The following is a 14,471-nucleotide window of genomic DNA, read 5'->3' as shown; positions in this document are numbered from 1 at the left end:
CAATTTTTCTCCTTTGAATGTTCAATCTTTGGGCCACCTGGCACCATTTTGGGGAATTATGGAATTTGAAAATAAAAATAAACCATTTAAGCTGTAATATAAATACATTTTTTAAACAAGGACAGCAGAAGGCTAAACAAAGTGACACAATTGGTCAGCAGGCATACATGTACTCTGCCCTGCCCTGATGGGTATGTGAGAGGGATGACTGCATGGAGTTCCAAGGTCGAGCAGCTTCCTGGGTCTGTAGTCACCTCCATCCCCACAGCACCAACCGGCCAGGGGGCCAAGTGTGGTCAGCACTGGATCTTTCTACAAGTCAACACACTGACTCCTAATCTGCCGGGGAGAGGCTGGCGTCCAGGAACAGAGAGTGGCTGCTCAGAGGCTGGAGGCGTCCAGTGGCCAGGCGGCTCCTCACGACATGGCCTGTCTGAGAGGAAACAAGTGTCTTCAGGGTCTGAGGCGAGGGCCCTGGGTGGTGCAGAAATGCCCTCCACAGGGCAGCTCTGGTCCTGGGCGGTGGTGTCCGTCCCCGGAGGCAGTCACTCTCACCGTAGATAATAATCGATTGCGGCAGAGAAAGCAGCAAAACCGCCACAACCAATGACCCCAGCATTTAAGCCAGCTGTAAAGCAAGCAGAAATGGCGTTACCTGTGGTGACAAATGCGGGGCCAGGCTGCATTCACAAAACGTCCGCATACCCACAGATGCACAGAGGGCAGCTAAGTGCCTGTCAGAGATCTGCGAGGCTTCAATGAGGCCGTGTACATGATCTACCCCAGTGCATTCGTTTAACTTTTCTCATTCCAAAGAATTAATATTTCCAGTCTCATGAAAACAGCTCCTCACAGGCAGGAAACTGGTTAAGAAAACCAGTCCTTGGAATCAAGTGAAAGCATATGGCCTGCTCCTGATTTGTTTATGGAATGAATTCCTGGGAAGGTGATCAAAGCAGTCCTAGTGAGCTGAGCTTCCCAACGGCCCTGACAGAGCTGAGCGATGGGAAGACCAAAGGGAAAGTTGCCCTCTAAATCTTAAATGGCCGTTTGAGGAGCAAAAGCAAGTTTTTAATGATAGCAAATCATCCCGCCTCTCCGAAAACGAGGAAACGGGCTTTTTGCTTTGGGTAAGTCGGGGCACAGCAGACAGAGTGGCCCAGCTACGGACACTGTTAGGAAAGCCAAGTCACTGACCCCTTATGCCACACTCCTGACGGGAATGCCAACAGGGAGAAGTGGCAGGAGATTAGTTTCTTCGTTGTTTTCAGCTGATAATCCAACATTTCTTCAATGTCTATATTTGGTTTCCATGGGTAGAAATCTAAGAATCCTCAACTACAGAAAGACATTACTGTGATAACGTATAATAAATAAAATTAAAACTGACAATTGTATAGTATTATTAAAAACGTCTAAATACCGGAAATGCATGAAGCTGAAAGTTCAGCAAGACATGTGGACGAATGGGCTTTCCAGGGCTGAATGGGACCTGGCTATGCTTCCGTACTAGCCTGCATGTGACCACACTCCAGGAATTACTGTGCGGACGTTCTCCCGTATTTCCAACATGGGGCAGTTCTTTTCCTAAGACAGGTCTAGATCTATCAGTGGTTCTCACCTCGGAGCAATTCTGCCCCTCGGGACATTCGGCAATGTCTGGAGACACTTAGTTCTCACAACTAAGAAGCGCTACTAGCATCTAGTGGGTAGAGGCCAGGGATGTGCAAACATCCTTAAATACATGGACATCCCCCTCCCCGGAGCAGATGTATCTGGTCCAAAATGTCAATAGTGCCAAGGAGAAGAAATCCTGAAATTTCCAACAGTGAGTTGACACATGAGCAAACGTGATTCATTTGTCAGAAGGAAAGAATACCAAGTGCCCACATATGCCTCGGGCTGTCCCTGGGACACTCGTATGTTTAGAAATGTCAACTTCAGCATGCTGTCCAAGGCCACAAAGAAAACCACTCGAGACTTGTTTACCAACCTCTGAAACCAATGGCTCCTCCAGTGATGCAGCCACTAATGACACTGTTCTTCCAGTCTGACTTCCCCCGGTACTGTGGGTGGAGAAGTGCAGTTTAGAGCCCAAGAAACACGCCAGACAAGACGATTAAGGGGAAAAAGCACAGCGTTTCTAGCTGGCTAATTTAGTCCCGCCCCAAAGGAAACGTAATCTTTTTCTCTTTCAAAAGTGTAGCTCCTAAAATTTGCATGTGTTCATAGCTGCTTCCTGCAGTTGACACCAGAGCACGGAGACCAAGCCCAGCCTTTGAGAAGTAAGCCAATCTCGTCTCGGGCTCCCCAGTAAGTCTCGTGTTTAAGATCATCAACCAACTTTAAGCCCACAAAAAGGAGTCAGGAATCATGCAAGCCCAAATCACAAGTACAAAGAGTTTACAATAGGGGCTATTTTATGGACATTCAATCTAGCAAATACCGGACATTTCTGATCTGCTTTCTAATAACATTAAGAGTCTTTCTCCTTAGAAGTCATAAGATGGCAGAAGGCATGGCTTTCACAGGAGGCAGAGACACTTACAGATTCGACCAAACACTCGGTGCAAGAAAACATGGCGCCCACAATGGCAAAATTTTTGGCGTAGGACATTCCTCTCTGCCCCATGTCCTTAAGAACTTCTTTTGCTGTCGGAGTCCGGTAAGGATCCTTGGGGTCAAAGCCCACATTGGTATCAATGCCGGCGGTGAACACCCCAAATGCACCTCCCAAGACAAATCCTAAAAACAAACAGATGAAGATTTCTTGGCATGTTTTCCGAGTTAATGCAATGGGTCGTATTCAAACAGCACCTTCTGGGTGGCCACCAGGGAAGAGGATACCCGTCCCCCTTGCACCCAAACGCTCCACTTGCCTGGCTTCCACATTACACAACCTAGGCTCCATCTTGTTGACAGCTTCCTCTCTGTCTCCTCCTGGATTTCTTCTTTATTTCATCTTATATTTCTCAAGATTCAGTCTTTAACCCTCTGTTCTCTCTCTACACTCTCTCACATGTAACCAGTCACCCTTGAGTGCAGCTATCAACTTTGCAAATCACTCCCTTAACAATGGTAACATCCATAATAGTCATTTAATAGATACCATCTGCCAATTGCTATGACATTTTATAGTTAGAGCCTCATTTATTCCTCACAATAATCCTGTGAGGTAGATATTTTTACCCCCTCCTTTCTGTAGCTGAAGGCACCGAGGCTCAGAGAGGTTAATTAACTTCCCTAAAGTCACAAAGCTACCAAATGACACACTCCACATTGCTGTCCACATCTGACCTTCCTGAGCCTGCTGGGCATTTCCATATGACTGTCCTCTCATTACCTCATGGCCAATCCAGTTGACCCTTGAACAATGCAAGATTAAGGGTACCAAGTCCCCCATCAAAAATCCACATATAACTTCTGACTCCCCGAAAACATTTGTCCCGAGCAAGACCCAGTGAGGAACCCAAGACCCAATCCAAAAGAGAAAGAGAGCCTGGTCGCCATGACCACCAGCTGTGCTCACCACCGGCCACCCACTACTGAGGTGCCTGAGTGCAGTGGCACAAGCCAGGCCATGTCAGGCCATCATAAATGGATATGGGTTTTTAAGTCAAAATGAAGCCAAGAACGTGTGTGTGCATCAGACTGCCATCAAGAGCCCCCGGGAATATCTGTGCAGTGTGGGGTGGAGAAACTCGTCTGCGGCGGTGGAAGGAGAAGGTGCTGAGGCAGCAGTGTGACTGGCCCGGAGGAGTTCCCGCAGAGCCGTTCCTGCTGATGGCACCAGCTCAGATGTGGCTACAATGGCAGATGCTGTGGACCGCCCCGAAATCATGCTGGGGAGGAGGGGGGCGGGGGAAGGGAGCAGCAGCAGTGAAGGATTTGACCCTCCTGCCACTGAGGGGCACTTCTCTGGGGCCGGAGTCAGCTGCGCCACCCCCCCCCCCCTCCCCTGTAGCCCTCAGTATGGCGAAGGTTCCCGCCTTACCACGTGGGGCAGACCTCTGACCCTGGCTCAGTCTTTCCCCATCCCAACAGAATGCAGGCTGGTGAGACTGGGGAGATGAAGGATGGAGTCCCAGAGGGAGCACAGCTTCAGGGACCGGTTCATCGAAATCCAACTTACCGTCCAAGGTACCATAGGGGACCTCCTCGCCCACAACCTGCCCCAACTGTGGGAGAGGCTGAAGATAAAGAGAATCAGCAAGCGGCCGTGATCCAGTCAGCCATCTGCTCATTGTGGATACCAGCGCCTCTACAACTATGGGCATTGCCCCCATCCTCCCAATGCTCCTTCACAGGATGGCAGAGACCAAGGCAGGGGAAGCACCACCTGAGAACCCTGCCCCAGTCACCCACCCACCCAGCAGGGTAACACCAGCCTCCCAGGCACCTATGTCCGTGGTCAGCAAACCGAGGCTCTCGAGCCACATGCGGCTCTTTGGCCCCTTGAGTATGGCTCTTCCACAAAATACCACGTGCGGGCGCGCACGTACAGTGCAATTGAAACTTCATGGCCCATGCGCAGAAGTCGGTATTTTGTGGAAGAGCCACACTCAAGGGGCCAAAGAGCCGCATGTGGCTCGCGAGCCAGTTTGCCGAGCCGCAGTTTGCCGACCACTGACCTATACCATCCGCAGGTGACCTAAAGAATTAATGACCGTTCAAAAAAGAACACAAAAGGCCAACCACGACCTTACCAACACCGAAGAGGCATCCAAGCGAAAGAGTGGAAGACTAATAACCAAGATGTGGACACTGAAATGTTTATGGTTATTCTTCATGAAAGACGTACAAAAGGAGAATTATCAACCAATGTTTCTAGCAATTTTTCTGGGAAAGCCTGCACAGAAGACAAAAGAGCAACCTCCCCAGTTTCAGCAACCATTAGATTTACTTTTCTTTTCTCCTTTTTACTGGTTTAGAAATATGAATTGAAAGAAACATTGCTCTGGCCGATTTGGCTCACTGGGCAGCCGTGGGCAAACTACGGCCCATTTGAAATGAATAAAACTAAAAAAAAAAAAAAGACCGTACCCTTTTATGTAATGATGTTTACTTTGAATTTATATTAGTTCACACAAACACTCCATCCATGCTTTTGTTCCGGCCCTCCGGTCCAGTTTAAGAACCCATTGTGGCCCTCGAGTCAAAAAGTTTGCCCACCCCTGGGTTAGAGCCTCAGCGCTCGGACTGCAGGATTACGGGTTCAATTCTGGTCAAGAGTGCAGACCTCGATTACAGGCTCCTTCCGAGGAGTGCGGGAGGCAACCAGTCCCTGTTTCTCTCTCTCTGTCTCTCCCTATCCCTTTCACTTTCTCTCTAAAAAATCAAAACAGAACACACACACACACACACACACAATGGAAAAAATATCCTGGATGAGGATTAACAAAACAAAAAAGAAGAAGAAATACTAATACTACGTGGGAGAACCCCGACCAAAGAAATCTATGCTTTTTTTTCTGCCCAACTGGTGTGGCTCCTCTTTTCTGCTCATTTTGGATGCTGGCATAAATTTCCAAGTGTTGTCATTTAAAAAGAAATTTTATGATCCTATTTATTCCTAGGATGAGGGGAGAATAACATTTTTGTTTTGTTATGTGACTGAAAATGTGAATCATGAAGTTCTTCAAAAATAACATTTTGCCCTTGGGGAAAAGAGTTTAGTTGTCCCTTGTTATCTGTGGGGGACTGGTTCCAGGACCCCCACAAATCCCAGAATCTGCAGGTGCTCAAGTTCCCTGTATCAAATGGTATAAATCAATGCACACAGTAAGCCGACCACATCCGTGGACTCCCAGCAGAGGATCGAAAACAGCACAGGTCTGGCCCGTGTGGCTCAGTTGGTTGAGCATTGTTGGGGGGCACTGACAGGTCGCCAGTTCCATTCCTGGTCAGGGCACATGCCCAGGTTGCAGGTTCGATTCCCAGTAGGGGGCATGCAGAAGGCAGCCAATCAATGATTCTCTCTCATCGATGATTCTATCTCTCCCTCTCCCTCGCTGAAATCAATACAAATGTTTTTTTAAAAAAACAAAGAAAACAGTACAGGTATTTATTGAAAAACATCCATGTACAAGTGGACTCACACAGTTCAAACCCATGTTGTTCTAGAGTCAGCTGTATATGTTCAGTGAAATCATGGGCACCTCCCCTCCTGACTTGCTTGCTTATGTCTCCTTCTTTCCAGTCACTCCAGCTACAAACCTCAGGGGCATTTCTGACTGTTTCTGTGCTCCCCGCTACAACTCCATGTCCACAATTATCATCCTAGTCTAGGGCCTTTTAAAAAATACATATATGTAAAAATTTATATTTATTCCTTCATTCATTTAGAGAAAGAGTAAGGGATGAGGGCGAGAGAGAGAGAAACATCGATGTGACAGCAGAACACTGATCGGCTGCCTCCTACACAACCCCCACCAGGGACTGAGTCCAAAACCGGAGCATGTGCCCTGAGGGTGAATCCAACTGGCAACCTTTCAATGCACCGGAAGACACCCAACCAACTGAGCCACACAGGGCAGAGCTAGGCTAGGGCCTTTGTCACTTCCACCCTGGAGCACTTCAACGACTCATTTCAACAACTCTTTCAGTGATGTTTCGGGGTCGAGCACAACGATGAACAAGGACCCAGCCCATACCTCATGAACTTTCAGTCGGGCCTTTCTCCTCTATGGTCTCCCGCTCCACACTGTTCCTTCCTTCACCACTCCATCCTGCATCACTCTCAGTACCACCTGTTACCCCCCTAAAAAAACACCCAATACTGCCCTAAACCGGTTTGGCTCAGTGGATAGAGCATCAGCCTTCGGACTCAAGGGTCGCAGGTTTTATTCCGGTCAAGGGCATGTACCTGGGTTGCGGGCACATCCCCAGTAGGAGGTGTGCAGGAGGCAGCTGATGGATGTTTCTCTCTCATCGATGTTTCTAACTCTCTATCCCTCTCCCTTCCTCTCTGTAAAAAAATCAATAAAATATATATTTTTTTAAAAAATCAATTACTGCCCTAATGCCTATCGGCAAAAAGCCCAAATCCCCTCCCCCACCCCAACTGGAAATGATGTTTCTCTTCCTCTGTCCACCCCCATTCTCTCAATCCGTCAAGACACTGCTCCAGTCTCCCCTTCTCTTGTGGTCTTCCCCAAACAACAAGCTTTCTCTTCCTTTCTACTGTACTTCACAACTGCACTCTCGCGATACTCGTCTGTCCATCATTCTCAATGAGATTCCAACTCATCTGCAAATGTGGTCAGTCTCTTTACCCTGCACACAGGAAGGGCACTGTACATTCTAGGCTTCTTTCCCCTTTGCTCACTGCTGTCTGGTCACACTGGCCACAAAGGCCTTTCAGTTTTCAAACCTCAGGCCAGCCCAGGCCGGTGTGGCCCCGTTGGCTGAGCGTCCTCCGGTGCAGAGAGGTCGCCGGTTCCACTCGGGTCAGGGCACACGCTCAGGTTGGGGTTGCGGGCTGGGTCCCCAGCAGGGGGCGTGCAGGAAGCAGCCGATAGACACTTTTCTCCCTTTCTCTCTCTAAAGTAAATAAAAACATCTTTTAAAAACACACACCTGGCCTAACCTGTTTGGCTCAGTGGATAGAGCGACGGCCTGCGGACTGAAAGGTCCCGGGTTCGATTCAGGTCAAGGGCATGTGCCTGGGTTGCGGGCACATCCCCAGTAGGGGCTGTGCAGGAGGCAGCTGATCGATGTTTCTCTCTCATCGATGTTTCTAACTCTCTATCTCTCTCCCTTCCTCCCTGTAAAAAATCAATAAAATATATTTTTTTAAAAAACACACACACAACACACACCTCAAGCCAGCTCCCGCCAGACCTTTGCACGGGGTGTCCCTATTCTGCAGCATCCTTCCGCCAGCTATTCTTCGACATATAAACATGAGAATGTTCGCTTCTCTCTCCACCGCCTGGCACGGGACAGCTGCTGGGTAACAAGCTATTGAAAGGATGCTTCTTTTAAAGTGAACGGATGAACGATGGACGAAGCCAACCGTTTCATAACGTCCAGGCCCCGACCCATCGTACCGCTTCTCTGATCCTATGTCCAGAGTCTGCAGAGCGTGGCTGGCCTTCACCGGAAGAGACGGGGTGCAGTCAAGGTCGAGGCCCCCAGGCTCCTCTCCTCCCAGGCGCCTGGCCTTGGCAGAGGACCCCGCTGCCATCCAAACCCTCAGCCGCCCACGGGCCCCCTCGCTTGGCCTCACCTCCCACGCAGGCCAGCGCTGCCTTGAAGGCGCAGCTTTCCATCGCCTTCTCGATCATCTTCTGCTCCTCACTCTTGGTCGGGCTCGGGATCCCGCCCAGGCTCCCGGGCTCCAGGGGCCTGGGCTGGCGCTTGTCACCCACCAGGTGCTGCAGAAGAAGGCTGTACTGCAGCGGCGCTTCGGCGGAGCCCGCCGCCTGGGGCACGGAGCCGCCGGCACTGGGGGCAGCTGCCGCCATGGCCGCAGTCGCCCAAGAGACCCTGGCGTCGTTCTCCCCACAGCAGATTCCACAAACTTCCCGCTGGGGCCTTACGCGCCTGCCCAGTGTGCCGCAACGGCAGATTCGCCACCGAGCGAGTCCGAGGAAGCTGCGGAACTCGAGTCCGTTCGTGCGCGCCTGGCAGAAGAACGATCATGTCCCCCCAGAGCCTCCTGTGAATATTGAATCAGGTTTGTACAGCATTCCCAGTGGCACTGACAAACAAGATTCAGATTCACCACAGCGCCCTCGTCATCGGGCTGCAGCGCGGTGCCTACCGGGATTTGTAGTTCTAACGCGAACACCTAAGATATTTCCCAGGAAGCCTTGCGCGGTTACTCGTCCCCAGGTCCTGGGAAGCTCGTGACCCGCGAGGACGCAGCGGTCCGCGCCTGCAAAGCTGCAGTGCACCGGGACGCCGGCAGGAGGCGCCTCGCCACTGCCCTTACAGTCTATTCCTCGCAGGTGTGAGATGGGATGGGAAGTGCTTAGCGTGGTATAAATGTATGGAGTAAACTGTTTTGCTCAATAATTCAACCATTTGCCCTAGCCGGTTTGGCTCAGTGGATAGAGCGTCGGTCTGTGGACTGAAGGGTCCCGGGTTCGATTCCGGTCAAGGGCATGTACCTTGGTTGCAGGCACATACCCAGTAGGGAGTGTGCAGGAGGAAGCTGAATCGATGTTTCTCTCTCATCGATGTTTCTAACTCTCTGTCCCTCTCCCTCTCCCTTCCTCTCTGTAAAAAAATCAATAAAATATAAAAAAAAATTTAAAAATTAAACCTTTGATGAGAGAAGGGGAATAACAAATCAGTGAACGAGTGAATGAAGCTAACCAAGCGTAAGAAAAATCAGGGACTGTGATAGCAAGTGGAGGTGACTGTCTGGATGGAGAGCTGGTTGTTGTCAGTGAAGTTAGTGGTGTGGGACTAAAATTGCCATGAAAAGCCAAATTGACCTTATGTTGAATCAGTTAAAGTGTTTATCAGCTTGAAAACTCAGAACCTGAGGTAAACCGAGATAGTACTATATATGAGCCCAGAAAAAAACTTTTGTAGTTTTTACGGTGCTAAAATAGATCACAAATTATTGTGTTGATCCAGACTAACATGTATTTGGGCGTAGCCACTAAGAGAAACATAAATGGAAACAGAAGGCAGTGAGGATAGCCAGTCGACACAGGCAGCATTCTCTGTGCTGTGGAGCATAGCATACGATGCACCTTGCTTTTGTTCAGCCAGGCCACTGAAGGAGCTAGTCCTAAGGTCCCCGCAAGAGGACATTTATTGGCATGAGGTGACAGATGGGATGGAGCTTGGCATGTCTAACTGTAGAAGACTGAAGTAAAACAGAGGGGGTGGGGCCTCCAGCCATAGGGTCGTGGGGTTTAATGGCCAGCAGTTGCCTAATAGCAACCACCAGACTTTGGACCAGCTCCCCACACGCAGCGCTGAGAAACGGCAGGTTGCTCCCTTCTGCCTCCAGTACAGGTCATTTGTCAGCAAAATCTATCCATATTCATGGAGGAGCGGGGCCGTGGCTAGGTAGGGGGCTGGGCTTGCTGGACCAAGAAAGGCTTAGTCCATGCAGCTGCTCAATACCATCAGTCTACATAGTCAGTGGTTCTCAACCTTGGCTGCACAGTAGAATCACCTGGGAATCTTTTTAAACTCCTGATTTCTGGGCCTCATCCTCCAGAAATTCTGTTTCTTTGTTATGGGGTGGGGCCACAACATGACTAACAAAGAAACAGCATTTCCGGAGGATGAAGCCCAGAAATCAGGATTTTAAAAAGATTCCCAGGTGATTCTAATGTGCAGCCAAGGTTGAGAACCACTGACATAGGTGGTTCTCAATCTCTAGTGGGCATGAGAAGCACCTGGAGAGATTGTTCAACTCTTGATGGCTGGGCTCAGAGTTTCTGATTCTGGAAGGTGTGGGATGGGCATGAAAATAGCATATCCCAGGTGATGCTGGCTGGGGACCACATTTCAGGAACCACTAGTCTACATCATTGTCTACAGTGACCTCTCACTGAAAGTGGATTCACACTACTCGGAGCTCCACTGAGGCGGGGACAACTGTTGGGCTCACTGAAGCCTGGAGTACGTCATGGGGCTGGGGTCCCACTGCGGGGGAGCAGTGGGCCAGAGAAGAAGGGAAAGGTGGCACATTGCCAGTTTCATCTCTAATCTCAAAGTAAGTTTCACTTGCTCAAAAGGCTGGTGTTCAAGGGTTTGGGTCAATTTTTTAAAAAAATATATGTTTTTATTGATTTCAGAGAGAGGAAGGGCAGAGGGAGAGAGGGAGAGAAACATTAAGGATGAGCAAGAATCATAGATCAGCTGCCTCCCGCATGCTCCCCAATGGGGATTGAGCCCGCAACCTGGGCTTGTGCCTTGACTGGGAATTGAACTGTGACCTCCTGGTTCATAGGTTGCCACTCAACCACTTAGTCACACCAGCCAGACGGTTTGGGCCAATTTGTTGTGAAAAAAAAAAAAAAAAAAGCCATTGATTCCTACCGGTCTTTTGTTTAGCTCTGGAGAAAGGAGCTCAGCTTCACAGGGCCGGCAGCAGCACATGGCCATGTCCTGCCAGGTGAGGCCAAAATTGGAGCTTGATTGGTGAGGAGGCTCCAGGGAGTGTCTGCCCAGTGGATGGAGCACAAAACCCGCACACCACCTGCCGGAACCCAGAGCGCTCTGTGCCTGCTAGCACGTTCACAGCTGAAGGAGAGCCTGGACGTGCTCTGGGTTGACAATGGCCTTTTCTAGGAGTGGGGCAGCAGGAGGGCAGCTTTGCTGGGACCATGGAACAGTCCGGGTGAGTGGAGTTCAGTATTTTTTGTTAAAACTTCTTTTTTTTCCCCACATGAAAACATTCATGATTGAAGCATTTTTTTAAAAAAATTTTATGGACAAAGAGCTAGCATTGTTTCTGCAGTGAGGTCGATATGTCTTGAATGACTCATTCAAGGAAGTTCACTTAGTCCAACTTATGAAGCCTGTATCCTTCGTATCCTGACACAAACACTGGCAGCCCATATCGAGGCCATATTTCCGGCTCCGACCTGCCCGTTTGAGCAGACGCAGCAAGAACACGAACCCTGGCCAGAGTCTCTCCAATGGCTCCAGCGGGGCTGCAGACCAGCCGTCTTGCTCTCTCAGGTGCCTCAAGGTAAAAGCTTGTGATAACTTCTTCAGCTCGCCACACTGAGCCACCTGCCACTCGAGAGAGACGTTCGTCTGCAGGGAACACTGGCAGGCAGGCCCCTGGCCAGGCAGCAGGATGAGAACCTGGCATGGAGTGCGCTGCTCGGGCATTGCTGCCTCATGTGGACAAGACGAGTTTGTAGGATTGAGAGTAGGACCGGGACTCAGCAGGCTGAAGCCAACCTGGGTTTTAGGGGGAAACTCCCATCTCCACCCAAGAGAAGGCCCTTTGGTATAAGGTGGGCTCGCTGAGGTCTCAGGAGGCAGCACCAGTATGAGGGGTAGCAGGGAACCCTCTGGGCTGTGAATTGGGAGCAGAAGGACTGAGGGCTCATGCCCCAGTAGGAAGCCTCAGAAAGCAAGGAACAGCCTGAACACATCAGGGGATCAGTTAGAAAAAAAGTCAGATCTCCACGTCACCCTGCAGCCCCCCCCCTGCCACCGCCCCCAGGTCAGGAGAGTAGATCTGAGAGGGCTCCCGAAGGAGTGTGGCTCTTACTGTGCTCCCGCAGGCAGAGCTGTTCTGGGATTCCCAAGCGTGGGTGGACCGAAATTAGATCTTATTTTCCTCCTCAAGCCCACTCTTCCCGAGTTTCCCATCTGGGATAGTCCATGCTCTTTTAGACTTCGATGCCTTGCTTACTGCATCCCTTACATGCCTTCTAAATATCTTTCAACCCCCTGCCCTCTTCCTTTGTATACTCATTGCCACTGCCATATCTGGGCTCTAATCGTTTTTCATTTAATAGAATCAGTTGGTCTTCATGCCCCCTACCTTGCTCTTCTCCAAACCACCCACAGAGCAATCTCTCGGCACAGAAACGTGATTATGTCCCTGCTCAGACTTCTCCTCCGTGCCAGGATAGAATCTAAACTCAGCGTGTTGCTTTTATAATGTGTGCCCAGAAAGACACATATGTTTCAGTCCAAGTTTAGTTCTTAGTCAAACATTTCCATTCCCAGTTATCTCTTTTGGATCTAGAAGTGATGGCTCAGAATCATTCTTTTAAAAAAAATTATATATATATACTGATTTCAGAGAGGAAGGAAGAGAGAGGGAGAGGGAGGGAGAGAGAGAGAGAGAGAGAGAGAGAGAGAGAGAGAGAGAGAAAGAAACATCAATGATGAGAGAGAATCATCAACTGACTGCCTCCTGTACGCCCCCTACTGGGGATCGAGCCCACAACCCGAGCATGTGACCTTGACTGAAATCGAACCTGGGACCTTTCAGTCCACAGGCTGTCCTGCTGTCATTTTGAGATGTCCTGCTGTCTATCCACTGAGCCAAACCAGCCAGGGCGCTCAGAATCATTCTTAATAACCTGTGCTCTTTCGTGTTTGGGAGATGAGTTTGGACTTCTTGACTTCGTGTCATTTCTTTGACTTGTGTCCTGTCCTCAGTCAAGTGTAAATTCTTAGAAGATATTTATTATTATTTCTTCATCCTTTTTGCCTTTGACCTGTGATAGCCACGATGAGAGCAGAAGTATCCTGTACTGTTCCCAGTGACAGAGCCTGAGCCTCCGGCCAGATTCTGGTGGGTGGTCTCCAGCGTCTGGAGCAGATTTCTCCCTCAGCATCATTGTTTGGGAGTTTTACTCACTCGCCCGTACCCAGCCATCCAGATCTGCCGGCTGTCTCCTGTGCTGTTGCTCTGGCTTTGCTTACCAGCGCTATTGGAGGTTTGGCAAACAGTCTGGCAGTCTGGTGGATTGCTAGGACCGACTTCAGACTTGGTTGACGAATCAGACACGTTGGCTACATCTGCAACAGGAGCCCGTGGGTGACAAGTTCTGATCCTGAGATTTGATCTGAGAAGTATTGGAGGCAAATAGAAATATGCATTTTGTTTTTCTAGCTCCTTGCACTTCTGACTCAGAAAAGAGTTAGGAGGTTTCAAGAACTAGACTCCTTCTGCTTTTCTGGGAGACAAGATGAACAATAAAGTGAACAATAATGGTTACTTCCCAAAATTACAGATCAGGTTGGTGTCAGAAACATAAGCACCCTACTTCTGCTGTACCCTACGAGGGCAGCACCCTTCTTTCCCTGCCTTCATCTCGATCCTTCTCAAGTCTCACCTCTATGTTTTGCTTCACTCACCTCTCTATCAAGCAATTTCCCGTATCAGTGGATCTGCTGCAAAAGACCAGCCTTTTAAAAAGGGAAAGACAAAACAGATGTCAAAACTGTAAAATGGCATTCATCTACAGGTAAAATCTTTTACAGGGAACTCTCAATTAAATGGAACACAATTTTTTGTTTGAATCAATTTTGATTCAAATTTTGTCAATTCGTTTTTTGAACTATGGGATTTGGGAAGCTTTTCTATTATAACAATGTTCATTTTGTGCTAGCAGTTTTGTGATAACAGAATTTGAATTTTTGTGTGTAAGACAATTTTTTCTCGTTCATTTTGAGATGTCCTGCTGTCCTTTAAATCTTTCTTCTCCACTTATGTGATCTTTTGAGTAAGTCCTATGTGAAATTTCTCAAAAAGTACTTTTTTTCTTGGATTGGAATTAGAGCTTCCATATTTTTCTCACATCTATTTCCTTTAACTCCCTTCCCCAAGCAATCTGTGACTATTTCTTACATGTTTTCCCAGATAAATGTCATGCATATATAAACATTATGTTTGCATATGTATTTTTCTCCACTCAAAAATGTACAAGCGGTTGCCTAGTATGTCCTCCTATTCTGCACCTTCCTTTCTCTTGTGCTGCATCACAGAGAAAGTCCACGTCAGTGCATGTGACGAGTCCAGG

General features: G+C 48.9%; 1 protein-coding gene and 1 pseudogene across 3 annotated transcripts; one reads left to right on the top strand and one right to left on the bottom strand.

Moving 5' to 3' along the window:
• Window positions 1–92: 92 nt before the first annotated feature.
• TIMM22 (translocase of inner mitochondrial membrane 22) lies at window positions 93–8,736 on the bottom strand. 3 transcript variants are annotated; one of them, XM_059669238.1, is made up of 4 exons: window positions 8,231–8,656; window positions 2,549–2,745; window positions 1,994–2,066; window positions 93–628 (listed from the first exon to the last, which is right to left on the bottom strand). In XM_059669238.1, exons 1-4 carry the CDS (start codon window positions 8,466–8,468, stop codon window positions 552–554), a joined length of 585 nt encoding a protein of 194 aa, XP_059525221.1. In that variant the 5' UTR covers window positions 8,469–8,656; the 3' UTR covers window positions 93–551. The 3 variants fall into 3 exon arrangements, with proteins under 3 accessions (XP_059525221.1, XP_059525223.1, XP_059525222.1); XM_059669240.1 differs by lacking the exon at window positions 93–628 and adding an exon at window positions 671–1,338 and having other exon boundaries at window positions 8,231–8,665; XM_059669239.1 differs by lacking the exons at window positions 93–628; window positions 1,994–2,066; window positions 2,549–2,745 and adding exons at window positions 7,070–7,578; window positions 7,821–7,962 and having other exon boundaries at window positions 8,231–8,736.
• On the top strand, window positions 3,513–4,655 carry LOC132218474 (Y-box-binding protein 3-like; annotated as a pseudogene).
• Window positions 8,737–14,471: the final 5,735 nt, after the last annotated feature.

The sequence above is a fragment of the Myotis daubentonii genome, chromosome 16 (assembly GCF_963259705.1).
Source record: "Myotis daubentonii chromosome 16, mMyoDau2.1, whole genome shotgun sequence".
Lineage (NCBI taxonomy): Eukaryota > Metazoa > Chordata > Mammalia > Chiroptera > Vespertilionidae > Myotis > Myotis daubentonii.
This window is presented reverse-complemented; position numbering and strand designations above follow the sequence as displayed.

Excerpts from the sequence above, each read along its gene's own strand:
- TIMM22 (XM_059669239.1), bottom strand. The coding sequence starts at position 8,468 with ATGGCGGCAGCTGCCCCCAGTGCCGGCGGCTCCGTGCCCCAGGCGGCG. Across the intron at positions 7,963-8,230 it reads AGCGCTGGCCTGCGTGGGAG|CTTGTTACCCAGCAGCTGTC; the intron begins GTGAGGCCAAGC and ends TCCTTTCAATAG. Across the intron at positions 7,579-7,820 it reads CTGGCGGGAGCTGGCTTGAG|GTGTGTGTTTTTAAAAGATG; the intron begins GTGTGTGTTGTG and ends AGGTTAGGCCAG.